The sequence below is a fragment of the Nomascus leucogenys genome, chromosome 4, assembly GCF_006542625.1.
Source record: "Nomascus leucogenys isolate Asia chromosome 4, Asia_NLE_v1, whole genome shotgun sequence".
NCBI lineage: Eukaryota > Metazoa > Chordata > Mammalia > Primates > Hylobatidae > Nomascus > Nomascus leucogenys.
The window spans coordinates 127,187,989-127,213,245 of NC_044384.1; the positions used below are offsets into that span (position 1 = coordinate 127,187,989).

At 40.5% G+C, this 25,257-nt stretch overlaps 1 protein-coding gene across 6 annotated transcripts in view; it reads left to right on the plus strand.

Moving 5' to 3' along the window:
• Positions 1–25,257, plus strand: part of THRB (thyroid hormone receptor beta) — a 386,080-nt gene that overhangs the window by 344,836 nt on the left and 15,987 nt on the right. For all 6 annotated transcript variants that reach the window (XM_030812255.1, XM_003256767.3, XM_003256766.3 and 3 more), the window contains 3 exons: positions 7,138–7,238; positions 12,787–12,934; positions 15,908–16,113. In XM_030812255.1, the coding sequence (XP_030668115.1) occupies positions 7,138–7,238; positions 12,787–12,934; positions 15,908–16,113 (455 nt within the window). The remainder of the gene's footprint in view (positions 1–7,137; positions 7,239–12,786; positions 12,935–15,907; positions 16,114–25,257) is intronic.

The following is a 25,257-nucleotide window of genomic DNA, read 5'->3' on the forward strand; positions in this document are numbered from 1 at the left end:
AAAAATATCTCCAGACTTTGCCAAATGTCCCCTGGGAGGCAAAATCACCCCCACTTGAGGACTACTGCATTAATGGTGAAGAACTTACTACTTGGAGAATATCTGAAGTAAAGGATCTTTCATAAAGGATTTTTTATAATGTTAAAATCCCTCCTCCATTTCCAAATATCATATTTAAATGTTCATATATTGACTTCTGTCAAAATGGACTACACCTGAACCTACATAACCATATATACATGCAACATAACACATACATATATGTCATAGCTCATTTCCATTGTTGGATTTGGGTTCTCCTCATCATGTTTGCTTATTTATGTCAAATCTATCTAGATCATAAGCACCACAAAAGCATCAACCTCTTTTATTTGGCACTCCCTAAAGCGCACATCCATGTGACTGCAGGATACACCTTCAGGGAGAGCAGTACAGCTCATAACGACAGTGACGGTGTTCTGATGACAAATGCAACAGCTCCTTCCCTTTTATGTATGTTTATGTAACATAAGGCTGAAGGGCTGATAGCCCACATTTTTAGAGCTATAACCTTGAATCCCATTCTGAATGGATTTTCAGGTAAAGAAATGACACTTGTTTTTCTCAAGGATTCAGGATATGACATAACTGTGGGTGCTTCTGCATGAGCCCAAAGCTATAAAATGCTTCTCACAGCAAAATCAGAGGCAACTATCACCCATCTCTAGTGACTGTTTCTGCTCCCCTAATCTTCTGATGACTTTGCCTTCCTGCTTTCTAATTCATACCCTCTTTTAAAACAGGAAGTGATCTCATCAATACTAGGGTTCTACAACTCCAATGCCTCCAAGTATGCGAGAGAGAGAGAGAAAGAGCTGTCTTACAATGGCTGCTTAATTTAAATTTTTCAACAAAGACACATAATGCTTACATAATATATGATAAGAATATTTCTCACTTCCATGAAGAAATATGTTCTCAGGCTGAGAGCAGTGGCTCACGCCTATAATCCCAGCACCTTGGGAGGCCGAGGCGGGTAGACTACCTGAGGTCAGGATTTCAAGACCAGCCTGGCCAACATGGCGAAACCCCATCTCTACTAAAAATAACAAATAATAGCTGGGTGTGGTGGCAGGCACCTGTAATCCCAGCGAGTCAGGAGGCTGAGGCAGGAGAATCACTTGAACCCAGGAGGTGGAAGCTGCAGCGAGCCGAGACCGTGCCATTGCACTCCAGCCTGGTCAACAAGAGTGAAACTCGTCCCAAAAAAAAAAAAGTTACCATTTTTCTCAAACTACGTTTGTTTTTCCACTCTTGATAAAGAATTATGTGAAATACTTCTTTATGAAAAGGCACGATGCAAGAACAAGAATAAATAGCAACTGATGCACACAATCGGGAGAGGTTCTGACTGTGGAGCACTAAAAAGGATGTCTGTTTCTTGGGAGGTAGGGCTACCTTTCTAGTTCAGTTGATCGTTACACTGTGAGAATTTGGGTTCAGTATTGCCAGTTCCTCCTGTTTTTCACATGAAGCAAGAATTTTGTATGTCTTATGAAATTTCCTGGTTTTAAAAATTGGCTAAGATTTTTAAAAACACTCTGCAAGCCAAATGTAGACTGCCAGAATGTGTGCCCTTTTGATTAATATTCCAACTCAAACGCATTATATCAACGTATTTCCTTTCTTAGTGATTTGCATCTTCAAGTGTTTTCCCTCTAATTGTAGATTGAAAGATTATGTCAGCTATTAAGAATCTGAATGTATAGGGACGGCGAAAGGAACATTTCACTAGGTACTTCTTATACATTAAACTATACTATGCCCAAATCTGGCCCTAAAAATTAAAAAATAGGCTGGGCACTGTGGCTCATGCCTGTAGTCCCAACACTCTGGGACGCCAAGATGGGAGGATGGTTTGAACCCAGGAGCTCAAGACCAGCCTGGGAAACATAGCAAGACCCCATCTCTACAAAACAACTTAAAAATTAGCCAGGTGTGGTGGCCATGCACCTGTAGTCCCAGCTACTCAGAAAGCTGAGCTGGGAGGACTGCTTGGGCCCAGGAGTTCAAGGCTCCAGTGAGCCATGGTCATACCACTGCACTCCAGTCTGGGTGACAGAGTGAGTCCCTGTCTCAAAAAATAAAAGTTAAAAAAATTGTAATTTAAAAATATGTTTTAGTTTCAGGAATTCTTGAGTCAGAAGAAGTGATCCAAAACTCATGTTGTCCCTTTTTCTGCACTAAAGCCTCCAATGAGAATCCAGGTCCTTTGGCATCATATCCTCATCCCCTTTTCTAGATTGACACCTCTACTTGGTCCTCCTGCTCGCCCTCCTCCGCCCACCAGTGCTTCAGTGTTCAAAGCCTGGCAAGCCATTGTCTGCTGTCCCCCAACAACAGGGCCCAGCCAGCCAGAGGACAAAGTGTAAAGAAAGAGACCCCAAGATTCCAAGCAGGGGTAGGGAGGGCGGGAAAACAGTGGATGTTCTGAGGAAAGATTGTGTGAAGTGGGAGCCCCTGGGTCAGCTCTGCTAATAATTTGCAGAGGGCAATGGATGAAGGCCTCCAAAGTTAATGCTGTTTCAAGTTTGTACCAAGTGTCTTCCACACAGTACACCCATACCTGCTGTTAAATAAACAAATGGTTTAATTTATATAGTGTCTATCACAGGGTTAAAGATTAACATGATATAAAGCTTGGTACGTAATGCCAAGAATTAAATATAAAAGGAATCAGGATTCGTATGTTGGGGAAAGGCTAAAGGATAAGCCTTTCAAGGTTTTTAAGTATGTAAAGAAATACATAAGGAAGGTGCTGGTGGGGAAAACAAGCTTAAATCATCAGGTCTGAGCTGCAGGATGAACTGAGGAGGTTCAGTATAAAATCAGAAGAGTGACTAAGCATGCTAGTGACTTAGCTTCCTGAAGGGTGACAAAATATAGTCTCCTCCTCTATCCCGTCCCAAGATCAGATACTTACTGGCTCTGAGTTGATAGCTCCACAAGATGAATCAGCAACATGGAACTTCTTCACTTCTCTGAGCTACTCAAAGTATTTCCTGCTACCACAAATCACAGCCCCTCCCTTAAGATGCCAGGACTGATTCTGCTAGGCAAGTGGTCTTATACAGATGGTAAGATTTGCCAGTTTGGAAAAGATCTCTGAACTCAGCTCTTCTCACTTGCTGCTACATATCTGCTCTCCTAGGCAGCACCTTATATTTTAGATCTACCTTCAAGATTAATCTGCTTTATATTCTATTCCCTAAGGGCCATGTATCTGCCAAAGTGACAAGAGGAACCAGTGTTTCTCCTCCTGGGACCTGAGATGCTGTTATAATTCACTCAAAAGAATTAAACTAGCCAGCCTTCTGATCTTGCCCATAGGGAAGAAAGCATTGAATCTGTTTCAACCAAGAAGCCAAGCTTACTACCTGTTGCATGCTTTGTAGTGCAAATGTACAAAACTTTCCCCTTCTACATGACAAGTCCCTCAGAGAATATTTTTTAAATAGCATTAACTGTAAGATATGCAAGATAATACTTAGCAATTAACCAGACATTGCCAAATGTCAACTGAAAAAATCTCAAGTCCTTTGTTGAACAAACAGATGGAGTTTGCTTTTACAAAAATATGCTTGATAAAGTGGCAGCATAATGTATTAATCTGAAAAATAATACATCTGAGCAGACAAGAGCTGGGGGAAATATATCATTTTTGAACTATCATATATTGTCATGGACCTTAATTTTTTCTGGAGGGTTATTGACCAGGCTTCTTTAGCAGTCACCTAGGACAACTAGCAGATGCAGTTCCTGAGATGAACAGTTGTAGCTTCCAGGATTGTGTCTGTAGTATTTGTTTCTACGCAGAACCCAACACTGACATTATGACACTCGTTAGTGTCCACTGTTGTCAACAAAACTAGTGACACATGTGCATTTTCCTTAGTTTGGCATATTGACCATTGTGTAACTCATTTGGTGAGTATGACAAAGGAAAATGATGGAGACACTTAAATACAACAGGAAATACAACAGCAAGAAATGGTTAAGTTCTCTAGGAGAATTGGTTAGTATGTAATGTTGTCAATCATGTTCAGTAACCTTAAGAGAATCCTCACCTACCTAGTCACTATGTGTGGGACATTATTCCCTGATGGAAGTTATTTAATGAAGAATAATAGACTTAGGCATAATGATTGATGTATCATTGCCTGTGGTGACTGTTTTGGATAAATAAGATGGTTCAGAGTTGATATGTTAAAGAAAAGAAAGCAAGGGGTGGGGTGCACTAGTATGATCATGTAAGCAGCTGCCACCAACTTAAGTAGATGTTTCTGTAGAAGGTTTGATGATTTAACTAAAGACATTTAATCACCTCCACCCATGAAGAAGATAATCTAGGAGAAATAAGAGAGTAAAGCACACCACCTCTCAGCCTAGCAGTCATTAAATGAAAGGAGTCCATTCCAGTCACCGATTGAATTATTGTTGGATTCCACAAGAACCTTAAACACCATCTACATAAATTGTTGAACTACAGGTAGGAATAAATCTTCAGGGTCCGGCTGCCAATGCCAAAAGATAAAGCCAGCAGGTTTCAAGAGATAGGTTGGGGGAGTATGAGGTGAGGGGGAACTACCTGCATCTTCCCAACTCTGGTTAATGTTCTTGGACACCTTGTTTTGACCCCTCCCAAGTCATGTCCCACAAGTACAACAGTGTTCAACTGTATCACAATTGGTTCTCATACCTGAGATTATACAGAAATGACTTGTACCTCTTCTTCCCTTATCTCTGCATTCCGTACTTGATACCAAGAACTTGAAAGTCTTCATTCTGTTGGATTAATTGTGTATAACCTCGAGGTATAAGAGGTCAAGATGTAGCTTTTTTGACAGTACGGGTCTGTATATTCCATCTGCCTTTACCAGGAAGGTGCCTGTTTCCCTAATTGAGTTACTTTGCGGTTTAAAAGTTACTTTGTGTTTTATAAGTAGGTCTCTCTATGCACACAAAAGCACGTGAGCACACCTCCTTACCAACACTTGTGACTGTCATTTTTGTTAAAACCATACTAGTGAGTGTAAAGTGGTATCTCATTGTGGTTTTCATTTGCATTTCCCTGCAATGATGTTGAGCATCTTTTCATGTTCTTCCCTTCATTTCACCTCTCTTTCTCATTGAGGAATGACCAAGGCTACAGAAACAGAACTCAGCTTATGAGTTTCCAAAGGAAGAAACCATGTCTTACTCATTTTTTACATTTTCAGCACCTAGAACAATGCTAAGCACATGTAGATGCTAAATAAATGTTTTCTGAGTTCATAGATAAATGACTGAATGAACGCACAAAGCATTCCAGTTCCCTTTTTTCTCTGCCCAGATCCTTCCCAGAATTCCCTTTTTAAAAATGACTGACAAGAGTTTTGAAATCCTTGCAGTGAACTCAACAGATGAATCATGGTTTGCATGATGAAAAAGTAAACTAAGAAAAGCTGTGATATTTAAAAATATAATCCTGTACATTACTAAACCTCACTTTCAAGTCAATTATCTGCCTCCCAAGAAGGAACATTTTTCTAAATTAAAGTTTGAGCAAAATAATTTCTAAGAAATTATGAAAATGGTTTATTTCATTCTGTTTCCTTAATGGCTTTTTTCTGAAAAGCAAGACTTCAGTGACCTAGTTTAATAAAAGGTCTATGAAATGTCATGGTAAAATACACAGTAATGCATCAGTCATTTCAACCTAGCTAATCTTTATTGTAACAAAGAAGACTTTACTGAACTGAGTCAAAAAACTTCATAAGGACCATGATAGGGAGAAAGGATTATTTCTCAGCCTCTTCCTTCTTCACATCCCAACCAATCCTGCCGCATTTTGATTGTTTGGTCTTATGTGAAGCTGTGTGATTGTGTGTGTCACATAATTTATCAATGGTAAACCATTGATACAGGAGAGAATGAACCTGCCCTCCTGAATCAGCATCTTGTGTCTGGGCATCCTCTCCACAGGAAGCTGAAGGAGCAAAGACAGGAGGGAAACAGGAGGCTTCTGCTTTTGTGCTTTTTAGCTTCCTCTGGGTCAAGGAATTAAAACTAATAAACTCATTGCTCACTAAAAAAGAGAGTTATCATAGTTGGATTTTCCTTTTTTCTTAATAAACAAAACCTCTGTCATTTCACACTATCCAGTGTTGTTGGACTGCATATCATAATATCACAAGTTTACCTAACTTTTTTAGGTGGCAAAATTCATTCTACTTAAAGTCAACTCTCCATTTTTAGAAAAAGACCAGCATATTATACTGGAGGGCTAGAAATCAAGAGACCGGGGTTTTAGTCCTGCCTGTAATTTCCAGGGTGACCCTGAGGAAGGCCAAACCTCTGCAGGCCTGTTTCTTCACCTTACAAGGGTTTCGTCATCTCCCGGGACCTTTCCAGCTATGAAGTTTTCTGAATTTTTTGCATGGTACTGTGATTCCAAAGTGGATCAAATCTTTTGAAAACAGGTTTTGAAATAAGCCTTGTTAAATAAATTGTGTTATCTAGAACTCACAGTGGTCAAATCCTGGCCTCTCTGCTTGAGTCACTGGCTCTACAGCCTTCCTGCCATTCCCACCTGCACAGCAAGTGATCACAGCTATTTCATTCTTTCTTTTTTTTTTTTTTTTTTTTTGGCAGAATTTCGCTCTTGTTGCCCAGGCTGGAGTGCAATGGCACAATCTCAGCTCACTGCAACCTCTGCCTCCCGGGTTCAAGTGATTATCTTGCCTCAGCATCCTGAGTAGCTGGGATTACAGGTGTCTGCCACCATGCCCGGCTAATTATTTGTATTTTTAGTAGAGAGAGGGTTTTGCCACATTGGCCAGGCTGGTCTTGAACTCCTGACCCCAGGTGATCCACCTGCCTCGGCCTCCCAAAGTGCTGGGATTATAGGTGTGAGCTATTTCTAAGGCATTCTGAAATCCTGGGCCTGTGTTAACTCTATGAGTATAAAATTCTTACTCTTTGGTTTCACTAAGTCTTTACTGTTGTCACCTCTTCCTGGCAAGCCAATTTTGTCTCTGGCCTAGCAACCTTAGCTATAGTGTCTCTTTGACGTTAACATATTATTTTTTAATATTCCTTCTTTTATTTCCTTCACAGGGTACATCCCCAGTTACTTAGACAAGGACGAGCTCTGTGTAGTGTGTGGTGACAAAGCCACCGGGTATCACTACCGCTGTATCACGTGTGAAGGCTGCAAGGTAACTGCCCTGGGTCCACAAGCACGGAGCTTAGCCCAGCTCCTGTCCCCTCCCAGTGCTCTTCCAGAATGCAACGTTAAGTTCAAATTAAAACCAATTTCTAACATCCATGGCCTGTGATCATCCAGGTGTCTGGTTGTGCTCTTCATTTTTGACATGTTCAAGAACTGAATTTTTTTCCTAATCATAAATAACTAAATGAGTGTGATGTCTGGTTTCTTTACTTCTGCAAGTGTTTTTAAAACAGGAAGAGAATCAATAAAATAAAAAGAAATTAATAAAACTCTTACTTTGGGTTTAAAAAGCATAGGTCCTTTTTACCATGTTGTCATCCCGAGAGATGACTGTTTCTCTTCTTGTTTTATCTACACTGTTGGAGGAGACAGAGTTTACTCTACCACAGGCTGTTTTCTGCTGTTAGTCTGAGTGAATATGCTCATTTTCAAGGGTTCCAGTAGGGAATATCTTTGAGGCTATTTAGATTCAGTTATGTTCTGAAATTATCCAAGTTGGCTTTTCGCACAGCCTGCAGTGACTAAGTAGATTCTGGTCATCCATCAGCTAATTTTGTGCTGTATAGTCCTATCTGCAGGAAATACTTGACAAGAATATACCAGTGATCAACAGTCCATTCACTTCTTGAAACTGAACCTAAATTGGCCTACTTACAAGACTTCATCAACAAAATTCGGATAAGGTTTCTGGAAAATATCTTTTGTCCAACAATCTAGCCTTGAAAATGAAATCTACCATAAAGGAAAAAGCTTGACCCAGTGCTGTATTTAGTGTCTGTTCAGCTAATGTTTCATAAATAAAGAAGTATTTAAAGTAAACAATTTTAAAATTGTTTACTTGTTAAACACCTTGTCTTTTTTTACCTCTTATATTTAAAACGAAATTATCAGAAGATGTAAACCCTAAAGCAAAAATTGTATTAAATGTATAAAACATTTCACCTTCCCTCCTCTCTCATCCACCTTACCTCTTCTTCTCTTCTTCCCCTTCTCCAACTGCCCCCCTTTGTTCCTACCCTTGCTCGTAAAGCCCCCAAATCAACATGTTAGCTCAGTTTCAAATTAAGGTGTTTTCCTTTTCCCTAATGGAAGATTTTCCATCCAAATTCCCTATGTTTTTTACGTGAAAGTAGGAAACATTTAGGAGAAGGCTGCTAAAAAATATTGAGATAATACATCCATTGGAAAGGGGTAATTTCTAAGGTTGCAAGACTTGCTTTTTGGAATGTGGTGTAACATGTTCTCATTTATCCAGACCCCTTTGATCTGGAATTTGTAGTCCTTTAACAAAGACTGGGCTAAAGGTTGCCATTACATCTATGAAAATAATGTCTTAGAGAATTTAGTGAATCTAATTACAAGTAAGTCCTGGCTATTTATTAATTAGAGACTTGCAGACAGTCTTTTGAAAGTAGTTTTACTGGCTTGATTTGAAAGTAATAAAACTGCATAACTTTAGGTAACTACTCTCATTCCAAAAGTTCGATAATTCAAACTAGACTTTTCTCTAAATTAGTCCCAATTCATAAGGCTTTCCCTACCTTAGTTGCAGCACTGAGGTTCTTCTAAATCAGCGCATAATGGGAAATTTCAAATTCTGGGAGAGAGATCCTAATTCCATTTAATATGGAATTCAATTTAATGCTTAATTCCCCGAAATGACTCTAAAGAGTGAATGTGCCTTACAGGGACAATACATTATTAGTGACTGACTTAAACAAAGAGAGAATTGAGCCTATTAACCTATATCCCTGCCTCACATATGTCTTCAGGATGATCAAGAAATCAACTAGCCTGTTTTCCCTAGATCACAGGATGTTTGGAGCTTGGATCAGCTGAGGTTTTCTTAAAAGAAGAAATCATGTAGCAAAATCTAGATTTTTTTTCAGACTCTGTGCCTTTGTCTCAGGTCAGAATCCTGTTTCTAGGGTTGCCTTCATCATAAAATCAGAAAAGAGCTTTCCCAGGGTACTTGTGCAGATCACTTAATATAATGACAAAGCATCTTGGAAAAAGACACACGAATTTTTCAAGTGAAACACGGTTTTTAAGAGTGGTGAAAGATGAAAGGGTTAATTGTTTCCTATATTGTTATATTCAAACTGTAATTTAAAAATATTTCTACCCCATACTTGCAATGTGTATGGAGAGAATCCTTTTTGCCAATTTTCACCCTGAGAAGAGTGAAATCTTTTGGAGATGTCATGTCTGTTGTGATATCCAAGTTTTTACACATCTTTTTTAGAAAGGATGTTGATACTGTCCCACAGCAAACTATTTTTAGAGAAAGAATCAAAGCTTTTCAATAGCTGCCCGAATAGTGAACTAGAAAAGTGAGTTATCTCCTTTTCACATTGATCAGTGAATCATCTCAAAGTACTAAAAAATGAATAGTTCTCAGAATACAAAGAAACATGTCTGATATTGATTTATAAAAGCAAGACCTCTTCTTACCAACAAATCGTCAATGAAATATATGTCCTTATTTATTGCCCAGGGCATCTCTTTTGTCAGCTCATCTCTAAAAGGACTTTTTTTTTAAATAAGTAGACTTTTAAATATCTTCAAGTCCACTTCCAAGAGTTAATTTCTGTTACTTTTTAAAATGAAGTGGTTCCTTATCATACATCAAAATATACTTTAATTATAGCTTAAGAAAGACCAACATTTCAAGAAAAATATCAAGAAAAAAAAAAGGAAAGGCCAACATCTTTAAAAGGATTTGGTCCATGAAGTGCCCAAGAAAAGTCATCAGAGATAGGCCACAGAAAAGATGGCATAGTGTATAGTAAAGCTAGCTATCTCAACTCTTTCGTGGAAATAAGCAAAGTATAAATTATTTTATGCATCCCAATAAAAAGTGAACAGAGTGACTTTTTGGAGTGTCTGGTGTATCACACCTGATTCTCTGTTTAGCGTGGTCTTACTGGTCAATGTACTCCTTGCCCTAACCCCACCCCTGAACATAAGTCAGCATCAGAGTATGAGGGAGACAAGGGTCTACCCAACTTCAGAAAGACTAACAATCTTCCTATCCTAGTAAGCCATCGGCATTCTTACTGGCTGTCTTGGACTTTGGTATTTCTACCTCTAGGAAATTATTGTTTCCTCCAGAAGGAGGCGTGTTACCCTACCCCTCTCCTCCCTGTCTGTGACATACATCTTCTTGCCAGGAATCTCTGGGTTTCTTTAGTTCTACTTTGCCCTCCTTGGTCAGAGGGTAGCAGAGAGAAAAGCAAGGTTTGCAAGGAAACTTGTTTTTCACTCTCATGGCATGCTCTGACATTCATGCTTTGGCAAGAGTTGCCCACCCTGCACACCCAGGAAAACATTGCTGACATCTCCAACAACTGCCCTGTGTGTGACTGAGTGAATCTTATAACAGTATATCAACATCACTCAGATTAATGGACTCAAGTGCTTATGAACACAGAACCCAAATATAATATGACAGTTTTCTGTTAGAACTTGAACATTGGAAATGATAAGGGATTTGCATATACACCCCAAAATCAAGTCTGTTAGTCTCAGTTATTCCTGATGTTTTTCTATTTTATTCTGCTTTGCCCAATATAAAATCCTACCTTGGGCATTTTCATAATAAGAAACAGCTTTTGTGTCTGAGGGAGGAATATGCAATAGGGTATATGTATATAATCAAAGCCAAAGAACATTAACCAGGATAATAAAAATTTGGGCTGAATCTAGGTCAACTGATATTTCCCACCATTTATCTAGCAAAGTTAGAAGCCCCCTTTAGGGCTTAGCAGAAAACATCCATCAAAACTTGTTTTGCCACCAGGCGCAGTGGCTCATGCCTGTAATCCCAGCACTTTGGAGGCGGAGGCAGACGGATCACTTGAGGCCAGGTGTTCGAGACCAGCCTGGCCAATATGGCAAAAACGCATCTCTACTAAAAATACAAAAATTAGCCAGGCATGGTGGCTCACACCTATAATCCCAGCACTTTGGGAAACCAAGGAGGATGGATCACTGAAGGCCAGGAGTTCGAGACCAGCCTGGACAACATGGCAAAACCCCGTCTCTACTAAAAATACAAAAATTAGCCAGGTGGGGTGGCGCGTGCCTTTAATCCCAGCTACTCTGGATGCTAAGATATGAGAATCACTTGCACCGTGGGGGTGGAGGTTGTAGTGAGCCAAGATCACATCATTGCACTCCAGCCTAGGTGACAGAGTGAGACTCTGTCTCAAAAAAAATTTTTTTTAATTTTTTTACATTTTAAAACTCTGATTTTGCCTTGTTATCTTACCAACAGATAAAATGAACTTTTTAAGTGGCTGGGACAGGACTGTTTATAATCTGTTCATCTAAAACATTTAAGTAATACAGTAAAATTTACTTCATTATACATCATATAAGCAGTTAAGCAAGTAAGATGTGGAGTGCCACTCCTGGGTTGCAAGGGAGGTGGGGGTCATTGCTGGGTGGTTTCCATCCTACCTTAAGTTCCCACACGTACTTATCATGTGATTTGGGCAAGTGATTTAACTTGTCTGAGGTTTACTTTTTTAATCCCTACCATGGAAATATTTAGAGCACCTCCCTTACATGGTTGTAGGGAAGATAGAAGGATATTGAATGTTTCCACAGCACTTAGCAATGTGCCCTCACAAGAAGTGCTCACTGCTGTTATTAACTTCTACAATACAGATGACAGTTGCCTCAAATTGAGGATCGTGTCCAGAAAAATTCTAGTATTGCACATTCTTGAGAATATTACCTAAGTCACTAAAACTTAGAACTAAATAGTTTCCCCAGATGCTACAGAGGTGCTCTCTCATGCCTTAAGAAAGGAAGAATCATTGAACCTGTAGGTGTGTATCTACAGATACCAAAGAAAGAGTGTTATGAAAGGAAAACCTCAATGCAATGAGCTACGGGGAAAAACCTGGTAGAAAACCTGGAGTGTTCTACTCCCTGAGTCCTATTTTTTAAAAGGCTAAGTGAGCTGATCATGGCTGTCTCAAGATTCAAAAACAAGTATTAAACTAAATCCGTGAAGCCAGCTAGTACATCGGTTTAATTAGTAAATTATTAAATTTTTAATTAATAAAATATTGCAAGTATCCATGTCTTTTCATTTTTTTCACTTTCTTCTTGGTCTTGGAGCTCTCTTATTACCCAGTACAAAATAGCAAAACTCCTCATAGCTTAATTTAGCAACACAATTATGGCACTATATGAAATAGAACAATATAATTTACTTCTATATTCAATATTTAGAAAAAATAGAAACAAGCACTAGATGTTCCTACTAGCCTCTTTTCCTTGAATAAATACCAAAAAAAAGGTGTTGACTCTGTAGTCCTATGGCATCATCAGCTCAGATTTAGAACTCTCTAGGTCCTTCTGGGCCAACTGTCTTATATTTGAATATGTGGAGCTAGAGGCCTAGAAACAGGTTAAGGTCCAAAATGATTCATCTCATAGTTATATGGACACAAAATTCCAGAATCATTGATTTCTAGAAAATATGAAACTGTTGTCTTGGGTCTTTGTTTTTCATATAGGGTTTCTTTAGAAGAACCATTCAGAAAAATCTCCATCCATCCTATTCCTGTAAATATGAAGGAAAATGTGTCATAGACAAAGTCACGCGAAATCAGTGCCAGGAATGTCGCTTTAAGAAATGCATCTATGTTGGCATGGCAACAGATTGTAAGTAGATCTTCATTTGCTTCATATTCAAGGAATGTTGATTAGGAGAGAGTTTGGTTCCAGGAGATCGACTGGGCAGAAAAGAAAGCAGGAACCTATGAAGACAGAGAAGGGAATACCTTACTTTCGCATATGCCCCTCACTCCCCACATCCAGGCTTGCCCTGAAAGGGAGGTGGGAGCCATTGCTGGGTGAGTTCCATCCTACCCTGTCATACCACCTCCTAACTGTCAAAGTATGGATGATGGAGGAGGAAACGCGGTTAAATTATCCCTATCACATTTGCAGGCCTAGTTGTTAGCAACACTCTGTTGGAGACAGAGATTACAAATGAGAGGTCTGGTCCGTTTTCCTTGATAAGGTATCATTCTATACAGTGTTCACATAGGGTAGAGCCTCAGGGACTAGTCCTAATATTTTTTCAAGAGCAAAGACAGGAATTTATTTTATGGACATTTTTAGAGATGGGGCGCTGGCAGAAAACATCGTGTTCAGAAATTTCTGAAGAATGCAAAGTTGAGTGCTATTGCATGAGTCATCCTGCAGTTGGTTGTTTGTTATATTTTTAGCAATAAAGACATTCCGAGCTGAAGTCGTCCTACCCAGTTTTCAAAGTGCTACAGCATATGGTGGCGAGATTAGCCCTTGGGGTCTCTTCTCCCCACACTGTGCGAGGGATTTACACCAGTCACTTTAATTAATCTAATCATAAAAATAAGAATCGTGTCATTCAGAATGTGTGGCCTCCCTTTTGCCAGGCATCAGTATTAATGATTTCTACTGGCATAAATTTTTTGCACATCAGTGAGAGATTCCAACTATTAGTTAAAAATTAAAAAGAAAAAGAAAGATAAAAAATTAAGAAAGAAAAAAGAAAATACAGTGAGGATTTTTCCTGATGAAAGAAATAATCATGACTCACATTTTATGTGAGAAACAGAGTTCTTTCACTGAGAAAAAAAAAAAAAAATCTGTGAAATGTTCTGGTTTGCCCATTAAAAAAGGAGGAATGGAGAATCTTTAAAAAGGAAGAGGGTTATGTTAGGGTGTTAGGCTGGAAATCCTGGGTTAATCCCCACCTCTGGCTGAGTATTTTCTTTATCTTTATCTCTTAAAGGCCTTTAGCCATTGCCAACAATATGCCTGATAAGGATATGTGAATATGATTGACTTAGAGCCAAATGCTTAGATATGCCACTATGACAAACTTATTATTGAATATCCACTTGTGTTTTATTGAGAAGTTTAAGATATGAGTGTCTATGAGGTTTAAAAACTCAGTGTTAATCTAGACTATATGGAAATAAATTTTGAGTGCCCTTTACTTGCTTGTGAGGGATTCTAAGAGCTCAGGCTTTCTAATCAGAAAAACTTCTGTTCGAGTCCCAGATCTGTCACTTACTAGCTGTGTGACCTTTGGAATTAAGCCGAGATTTTCCTTCTGCGAAATCATCGCCTACCTTGTAGAGTTGTTTTCAAGATTAAATTAGATAATGTTCATCAAATGCAACAGTCCCTGGCACACCGGAAGCATTTGGGAAGGGGTTGAGGGTATTATTACCATTCCTTCTTTCTCTTTAGTAACTGAACCAAAATGACTTAACAGGGCTCATTCATATTTTCCTCATTTGTAAGCTCTCACATGACTTTGACAATCCAATCAAATCTAAATGATCTGGAATTTAATATTCTCTTTAAATTAGAATATTTAAATGGTGGACTAGCTAGGCACCTTGGTTCTCCTTCTCTTGCTATGTCTGCTTTTTTTCTTTTCCTACCAGGTCACACCTTCATCAAGAAATGGCCCTAGGACAGTGATGTCGTAGAACTGGAGTCAGGAGTCCTGGGTCTTGCCTTGGCTCTGCCATTAACTTGCTCTGTGACTTTAGGCAAGTCACGACCTCTCTGGATCAATTTCTTCTGCTTTCTGTGAAAAGAGAGAGTAGGACTAGATGATCTCTAAGTTCCCTTCCAGTTCTAAAATACTAGGACTCTGCAATGTAAAACCTGAGCCTTTCCATTCCATTGATAGTTACCAAGTCTAGTGAAATGGTTTTGTTTTTGGAAATTAACCACAGAAATATAGGTTTCTTGTTACCTGCCCTTCTGATTTTCCTTTCACCCAAATGATAGAAGTCAGGACTGCATTTACTGAGCACTTACAATGCATTATCACATTGAATACTCTGTGAAGTGGTTATTATTGAGCCCATTTTGTATAGGAAGAAATGAAAGCTCAGAGAACCTAAGGAACTTGCCAGAGGTCACACAGCTAGAATGTGATAATATCAGAATTCAAACCCAAGTCTTTCTAGATTCCAAAGCCTGGACTCTTTAACCACCCTTGAGGGTGGACCAGGTAGAGAATAATGCACAGTGAGTACCTTGAGGCCCAGGTGAGGCCCAGCCACATTCCAATTAGTCCTTAAGGGAACCATGAAGAGTTGGGGTCCTTTTTCCTCTTGAAAAAAGGGATCATGAGCCTCCCACTTACTGCTCCATATGTTTCTTTTTTTTCTTCCCATAACTTTTCTTTAACCTGAAGTTCTCCTTACTAAGAGCCGTTTTAGGGGAAACGGGGAGGACAGAAACCCAGAGAGTGAATTCAGATGACTGGCTAGACAGATTTCTCTGTGATCTTGTGGGTAATATGGATTTTACCTCTCTCTGCTTCACTCTGTTTTAGAACCACCTTCTGTGGAGTTGGAGTGCGCAGGGTCTAGGTTCTCTGGGGACTTTGTTTTGAAAAGCTGGCCAGTCATGGGGAGTTTGGCTCTAGAGACCATGATGGACAAGACTAGTCAATGGCAGTTTGCTGGTGAGGAGAGAAAATGTCCCAGTGTGACCCACCCCAAAGGACCCAATGAGCCATCTGTTCATCAGTGGTCCCACCCCTGAGGCTCCAGGAAGTGCAGCTTGCCGTGTGTCTTGGGAGCATCTGTGTGCCTTGTCTCATCTTTCTCCCCCTCCTAGTGGTGCTGGATGACAGCAAGAGGCTGGCCAAAAGGAAGCTGATAGAGGAGAACCGGGAGAAGAGACGGCGGGAAGAGCTGCAGAAGTCCATTGGGCACAAGCCAGAGCCCACAGACGAGGAATGGGAGCTCATCAAAACTGTCACCGAAGCCCACGTGGCGACCAACGCCCAAGGCAGCCACTGGAAGCAAAAACGGAAATTCCTGGTAAGGCTTCCTTGCACAGATCAGTTTCACTTATACGCCAGTGTTTTCTACCTCAGTTTATTCAGTCGTCATCACCTTGGGATACTGGTGTTATTGCCTCATTTTACTGATAGGAAAACTGTAGCTCTGAGAGGCTGAGTAACTTGCAAAGCTAGGATTGAGTCTAGGTCTGTGTGAGAATAAAGGCCACTCCTATCATCTACTTTGTGATTTGCTGAATTCTAAAACAGTTTCTTAGGCCACATTATATCAGTTTGCTTTTACTGTTAGAAAGACCACTCCCAGACCAACTAATTAGTAAAATGTTTTGTCTGCCATCTTTTAGTTTTTATACCCATTTTTTTCCTCAGATGCCCAGTATATACATATTTAGTCCCTAAACTCAATCCCAAATATTCTGTTTACAATAGCCTCTAGACCTCAAGTATATTTTTATGTCAACAGAAGTCAAAATTTTTTAGCTTAAATTAAATGAGCTTGACTCAAGAACGGCAATGGGAATAAGGGAGTAGGGATAGGGTTGGTGGGCACGAGAGTGTAGAGAAAAAAGACCTTCCAGACCCTTGCAATATTGATGTTTAATATTCTTATAAAAACTACCAGTTGTGAAAATTCTTCCCATTCATTTCTTTTTTGGACTTCCTAGTATTTTGAGGTAAGCTGGGATTACTATCCCCATTTTACAGACATGCAAACCAAGCCCAAGGCCTTAAGCCGCTTGCCCAAGATCACACTGCTAAAAGCCAGGCACCAAAGCCAACTCGGTCTTCTGGTTCCAAGTCTAGGCTCTCCACCCACCTCATTAGAAAGCCTACCTGCCCCACTAGTGCGGGACCATCTCAGAGACTGACTCTGCTCTTAGTTTATGATGTAAAACCCTTTTCAAGTACCTGCCTGACAACAGATATTTTGTGGTTTCATTTGTATCCCTAGGGCACATTAGAGTACTTCCCCATCTGAACAAGAAGATATAGTGGTATAATTATCCTTGTACCTGAACATTAACATTACAATGAGATAGTGGATCTTTTTCTTAAAACAACATAACAACAACCTTAAAGGAAGTTTTGGAAAGAAAAAGCTTATGCATAATTCACCTGTACTGACACAATTACTTTCATTGTAATGAAACAATATTTCCAGCACTTTGTTGATGGCTTTCACTAACAGCAATGTTAGCAAATACCTAGATGGCCTTTACCATATGCCAGGTACTATTCTAAGTGCTTTTCATTCATTAACTTCCTATACCAATCCTGTAGGTAGATGTGGTTAATATCTCCATTTTACAGAAGAGAGAACTAAGGCAGAGAAGTTGAGGAAACTTGCCTGAGCTCCCACAACTAGTAAATAGTGGTGATGGATGCAGCCAGCTCCGGGATTTATGCCTCTACCCACTACCCTATGCAAGCTTGGCACCTGCACAAACCGAAAAAGCCTCTGAAAGATCCCAGCTCTTTGGAGGAGCAGCCTTTCAGTGCCTTGATCTTGCATCTTCACCCCACCCTGGTATATCTGCCAGAAAATTCAAAAACACTAATTCTGGATGGATAGACCAATTCTAACACAGTACACTTGGGGCATAGCAAGACAGAGTCCTATCTAATTCCAAACTTAAACCCATCCTTTCCCCAAATGTGTCACCCATAAATGGACATTGTAGAAACCACTTCCAGGCCTGGCACTGTCTCCTGATTTCAAGTCGTGACCAAGCTGAATTCCAAGTAAGGTAGAAGATTTGAAGTTCATCCTGGACTTCTCCCGGGAATTTTATACTTTTATTGTCTTTACTCCCCGTAGAGAAGGGATACTAGTCCAACTAAACTTGTTTAAGTAGTCATAAGGTGCTTCTTTCCAGACTTTAAAGATTTGTTTTTATTTAAGAAACATTTATTGAGTGGATACTATGTGCCAGAAAGTAAATAAGCCAGGCACATTCCTCTAGTGGGAGACAGATAATAAGAGATCAACAAACAAAATAAATGCAGGTGGTGGTAAGTGCAATGAAGGCAATAAACAGTGTGATGGGACAAAGAGTTTGTGAACTGGAAGTGGGGAGAGACTTAATTTCTCTGAGCATGGTAGTCAGAAGAAGCATCTCAGGAGATGACGTTGTGCTATGTCTGGAAGCAGAGAAACCACCTCTATAAAGCAAAATATAATCAAATATCTTCATGCTGTGTGGTCACAATATCTAGTCATTAGAACCAGTCTTGAGGTCTGCACTGCTCACTTAAAGGCTCCTAACAGTTCACCAGCCTGACCATCTACGGAAAGAATCTATGGCACAGAATGATTTGCCGTTAGGCTTCTGTCAGAACCATGAGATTACCCATGCACAACAGAGTTTTCTTCTCCTTGTAGGGCTGACATGAAATGTATCTTTTGTAGATCTTTAATCTGCTCAAGAAATTGTCCCTCTTGATTCAAATGTAAATAACTGCTTCTCCAAGCCATTTTTCCCTAGAGGGTTATTGGGAAGGATCAGAACTCCTCCACTGTCCCATCTGTCTCTACAATGAACTTCATTTCTGTCAGCCAATCCCCTTCTGTGCCTGGGATAACCCCTGCATCTCCTCGCAGGAGAACAATGTTCCATTCAGCCCTCCACACCTGAGTGTCTATGCTATGTGTGATGGAAACTTGTGGTAGCTTTTCTCCAAGATGGCTGCCATCAAATTATTTCTCGTCCCTGTATACACAGCCCGTTCTCTCCCCGGGAGAGGTAGAGTCTGTTCCTCTCTCCCCTTGAATCTAGGCTGGTATCTGATGCCTTTAAACAGTACATTTCGGCAGAAGTGATACTTAAGTTACTTCTAAGGTTGGGTCATAAGAAGCCTTGCAGCTTCCACTTGGGTATCTTGGGGGAGGGAAGCCACCTGGTCTCTCATAGCAGTTGACTATATATTAAAAAATAATAAGAAGAAGAAGAATGAAAAATAATAATAAAGGTCCAACTACTCTGAGACCACCAGGCAGTGAGGAATCCCAAGCTAGCCATGTAAAAAGGCCACACAGAAGGAGAGATTCCCAAGCAGCCCAGGGACCAGAAATATGAGTAAAGAAGCCTTTACATGACACCAGCCTCTACTGCCATTTGATGGCAGCTGTATGAGGGCCCCCTAGCTGTGCCAATCGATCCCCAGAACTCAGAAAGAAAATTAAAAATTGTTGTTTTAAACCACAAAGTTTGGGGGTAGTTTTTTACACAGCAATAAATAACCAGAACAGAACTCGATAAATATTTGTTGAACTGAACATACAGTTCCACTCACCCATCCTTGGAGACAGTACAGTTAAGCCCTGTGTCTTAGCCAGTTTACATATTTACATATACTCCTTGCAGAAAAGTGACTCCAACTGAGTATTTATGCTCAGGATGAAAATTTCACTCTTTTGAGTAGTGAATTAGTCCTGCAAGGACATTAAGAATCTTTACTTAAAGACAGCTTTGCTAAGTGGTATTCATGTACTGAAAGGTATCGCGTACCAAACAGGCTTTTGCACATTAGGATTTGCCTCTCCTGTGTGCTAATACCGCTTTTCCTGTGCTTGCAACACTGCCACATGTTATTTATTTTTTATGTGTTGATGTCCCGTTTTGTTCCAAAAAAGAATTTAAGGAGGCCTATCGTGTTAACAATAGTATAAAAATATGTTGTATGGGATTATATGTTGTCATTAAAGCTGAAAGTATTCATTTATCTGGAATGGGTAAGTACATTATTCCCTAAAAGGAACTACTGACATAGTTTTCAGTCTAAGACCAGGACCCATTTTCACTTTAAGACCAGCACTCAAGTCAGAAATAGAGACAGGGCTGGGCGCAGTGGCTCATGCCTGCAATCCCAGCACTTTGGGAGGCCAAGGTGGGCGGATTGCTTGAGCCCAGGAGTGTGAGACCAGCCTGGGAAACATAGCGAAACTCCATCTCTACAAAAAATAAACAAATTTAGCCAGGCTTGGTGATGCTCACCTGTGGTTCCCCACTACTCAGGAGGCTGAGGTAGATGGATCACTTAAGCCCAGGAGGTCAAGGCTACAGTGAGCTATGATTATGCCACTCTACTCCAGACTGGACAACAAAGTAAAACCCTGTCTCAAAAAAACCAGAAAAAAAAAAAAGAAAAGAAAAAGAAAGAAAGAAAAAGAAACAGAGACAGTGATTTGATCTGGATTTTAAATCTATATTTGGGTCTGAGAAAATTAGAGTCTTTGGCAAATGAGGAACTTTTGCAAAAGCCATTAAGATTTTCATAATAAATCTAAAGCCACTTTTTAAAGCTTCTCCCAAAAGCATTTAAATCATATAATTTTCTAGTTTTCTCCAATCTACTCAAATCTCTGAGGCTACAGAAATGCCTAATTTCACTACCAACAATTCATGTGTGATGACAGTGAGGATGAAAAGCAGAAGCAGGCTGAGAAGAGAACAAGCAGCATCTGATGCCAAACAAGGGAAAGCAGGTCACTCCACCAAGGGTAGCTTGCTTCTAGACCTCCAGTAGCAGCCCCTGACAGCAACAATCTTGTCTATTGACATCATTTATTATTGTCTGCTGACATTGTATCATTATTCTGCTCCCTTAATTTTCATGCAAAGTTGTAGCTTTGGGTGAATGTCTACCCAAGTATAAAATGTGACCTTTAGGATCAGAGGAGACTTTTCCTACTTTTTCCCTGGCAGAGATACTGTCTGATTTCACACACTCAACTGGGGTAGCTTCAGACAAGGGGCATCAGCAGAAGGGTCAGATAGGGTGAGTGATGAGGTCATACGTGATCTGTGTGCATATCTCATAGGACAAGTGCAATCATGTCAGGAATGCATCTATCACCCCAAGTTATTAGAATAACATCAGAAGAAGGCAGGATAATGTAGTAGTTACATGAATGGGGATTGGAACCAGACAGCCCAGATTCCATACTTGCCTCTGTTGCTTTTTTAAGTGTGACTTTGGGCAAGTTATTTCACCTCTCTAAGGCTCAGTTGCCTTATGCCCTTGCTGAATGGCATAAAGCAATAGATACAAGTGGCTTAACACTGCCTGGCGTATTGTTAGCAACCACAGAAGTGGTTACTACGTGCACTATGCTTACCACCCCCACACCCCGCACTGCCACCATCTTATTCCTGCTTATCCCAGGAAAAGGATGAGGCTGTAGTCATATCCCATGGCCCAAAAACCTTGAATTATTATCTACCCAGGTCTTCCTGCCTAGCCTGGCAAAAGTACAAGAAGACATCCTATGAACAAGTACAGAAGTGAGAGTCCCATCTGGCCCCACTCCATTCTGCATGTGCCAGAGAGTTACCTTTTCGAGCCAAGAAGTCCTTGGCTCTGAGCCAAGGACTCAGCAAAGAGGTCAGCTGACAGCATTTCCTACTCACCTTGAACAATACTAACGAAATAGTCAAAGCAGAAAGCCAGTTGGTCACGATTTGTATAAGACCAGCCTCACCCGTGCGGAGCAAGGGCTGAGGTCACCCCTGAACACACACCTGAATCTCTCCTTTTGCACCCTCCACCCCTACTACCCCAAGAAGTCATTCTGGATTCCTTACCCCACAGCCAGTCCATTTTTGGCCCCTGTTTTCAGCTGCCAATATACAACTGTAATTCTCTAGGCCTCTCCATCTCTACTGCCATCCCCATAGTGCACTTCAGCCTGCCCAAACCACAGCTGTTTCCTGCCTGTTTTTTCCTTTGGCTCCCCACATATCTTCTCCATGCAGTAACCATTGTGTCATGTCTATGCCCTGTTTACAGCCCTTCAGTAGATGCCCCATTGCATTTAGAATAAGCCCATCTCCTGCCTATGGTCTACAACACCTAGCATCACAGGTCCCTCTGCCTACCTCTGCTTCCTCATTTCATGCCATCTCTGGGCTGTAACCACATGGGCCTCCTTTCTGGCTTTGGGACTTTGCACTGGCTTTCCCCTCTGCCTTGAGTGTTCTTCCTCTGGCCCTAAGGAAGGCTACTTCCTTGACATTCCTCAAGTCAAAGTCCACACATTGCTTCTCAAAGGGGCCTTGGCTGACCTTCCTTTCTCCTGCCTCCCCATGTATTATCATGTCATCTCCAGACTTATCACAAATTCTTCCATGAATACATGTTTCTTATTTATTGTCTATCTCCCCTCACTACAGTGCAAGTTCCTTGAGGATACACTGTTCATTGCTGTAACCTCAGCATCTAAAACGAGGCCTGGCCCATAGTACCTGCTCAATAAATATTGGTATAAGTATACATTCATTCACTCACTCAACCAATAAGCATTCTATCCTCCACAACTTGGCCCAATGCCTTGTACACAGTAGGCAAAGACAAGTAAGACTTATTCTCTACCCCCTTAAGTTCATATCTTCGGTGTGTACTTACATAACTATAATAAAAAGTGACAGTAATAAATGCCTAAATACCATATGACTCATAGCCATGGGCCACCATGTGTGTTTGAATGAGGTAAATGTCATTTCAAACTGAGGTCACCTGGGAAAACATCTAGGAGAAGCTATAACTTGAGTTGGGTCTTGAAGAGAAAATAGGATTTGGAAAAGACAGCAATGAGAGACAGAAGTGGGGGTTTTGGAGAAAGCAAAAGTCTGGAGAGAAGGCAGCAGTGAAACGGGAAAATGTAAGGCAAGTTGTAGGGGAGACAGAGAGGAGACAGCTGGGCTGGCTCAGGAGGTCCATTTAGGGCAAAGAAAGGATATCAGAATGAGAGTTGAAAATACCACCATGAGCTAGCTAAGGCAGTTGGATTCACAGAGGCAAAAAGCAGGCTTTCCCCACAGGTCTACAGTGGTGAATCTACAAGCAAGCTAGAGACTTATCATCAGTATTGGAGCTTGATCTTGGGCACATAAATACATATGTGTATATGAGCAAATGTATTTCATATAGTAGTTTACGAGGCTATTAGCTATAATAAGATATCTAATGGGTTCAACTAATGTCAAATATTTATACTCTATTTTTAACATCTTCCAAATATTTTAGAAAATTATGTATTTTTGTTATAGGTGAAAAATCTTCAGGGAAGTAACAAACAGGGTTTCGCTGCTCAACCTTGATTAACCTGATATTAGGTCGATTCATGGATACAGACAAACAGATAGATTCTTTTTCGTCATTCTGGTATCTAAGATCCATTATGGAAAAAAATCTTAATGATAAAATCAAAGGATTATACTTTGTTCATAGTTTTACTTCTAGCAATTTTATAGTCCATTAAATAGCCAGAGGCTTAAAAGTAAATTTTTTATTCTACCTTGATATATATTTCCATCAGAAAACTTGTGAGCTTGTTACATTTGGGGCTTTAGTTTTACTTAAAATTGCCATATTTCCTTGCATACTTTCTCTCCTTTTTTCAAATCTTTACACATGTCACAAGTGGAATTCAAATAATCTACACACCCACAAATTGAAAGAAAAAATTAACATCAGTATTAACCCACCCACATTTCAAAGGACACGGAGTGCCATTTAAATACATCAGATTAGCTCTATCAGTATTCATTGAGAGATGTTTAGATTCAGCCAGGCCAAAATGATGTTATTATACTTCTTAATTTTATTTTTATTTTAAAAAGTTCATCCTACATATATATATAATTATATAGATATGTAATTAATATATATTTATATTTTGTATATATATATAATATATATGTATATAAAACTCTCTACCTTTTTGAATGTGTGCCCACATTCCTTCTATCAGCTGATCTTCATAAAAGACTTGTCAAGTAGACAAGGTCAGTGAGATGAGCCTCAGTTTCAGGAATGAGAAGAAATTATAAAGAAGAGCAGGGATATCTGAAAGCTGCAGGGAGCAGCATTACCCAGAGGAGGAACAGAGGTACCATTTCCTTTAGCACAATCTAGGTGAGAAAGAGGGAAGGAGAAGGAGGCTGTACATGTGATTATTTCATCAATTCTGTCTGCTCCCAGAGAGCCAGCTGAACAGTCAATCATTGTGAAACACGACAGAAACCAGTTTTCATCCGCTCACTGCCAGCAACACACACAAAAAAATAAAGTAAAAAATAAACAGGAGACAATGCTGGATGGTCAAAAAAAGTTAAATGTTGTCAGCATTTGTTATGTATTAACAATATGTTTTTAAAACCTTCCCCTGAGGCTGTAACCATGACTCCTGGGCTGCTCCTGTTGACCCTGGTGCTCTGGCACCAAGAAGAGTAAAAGAATCATCTTTTGCTTTTCCTTCTGCTAAAAATGTGATGTGAGCAGTAACAGGAGATATGCGGGAAGAGGCAAGGGAACTGGGTTACTCTAAGCTGGACTTGGTTACTGCTAACTCAGTGGTTCTCAAAGAGTGGGCCCAGAGCAGCTTCATCAGCGCACCCTGGGAACTTGTTAGAAATGCAGATTCCCAGGCTCCATCCCTGACCTGCTGAATCAGATACACTGGGGATGGGGCCCAGAAATCAAGTGATGCTGATGCACAGTGAAGTTTGGGGGCCACTATGTTAGGCTAGTCTTACCACTGGCAGTGTCCTCACTGCTCTGCAAGTGAGGAATTCTATTTTGCTCAACTCACTCACAGTGTCAGTTCCTCATTCCCATCCCCCTTCCCCACCCCCATCTCCAAGCCCCTGGGTGGGGAAAAGAGAACCGACCTTGTTCCTGTCTATTCACTGTGGCTCTAGGCAAAGGTGGCCACCATTGGGTAGGGATTGAGTCTGTGATCTCCTTGGTCACATTCACATCTTCCTGGGAGACAGCTGGAGAGGCTGGCAAGGAGGGTGTTCAGAGGAGTAGAGATTCTGTTCATTAGTGTCAAAAGGTCCACAGGGAGTAAAAGCCTTGCAGTACGGATGAGGAGGTGTGGAGCTCCGGGGAGACTGCTGTGTGGAGTCAGGGCCACCCAGATCACAGGCCTGGCCTCAGCAGCTCGCTCTTAACCTTTCTGATCCCTGGCTTGCTCACCTGCAAATCAGGATTTGAATGAGGACTACTTGAGACAGGGTAGTGTGCGAAGTGGCTGGCTCACTTGTAGGCCACAAATAAACGGTGGTTATGATCATCACAAAGACAAGGAGGAGAGGTGCAGCAGACTCTTCCTGAAGGAAGCACTGGGTGACAGCAGGAGGTACATGGACACAGACCA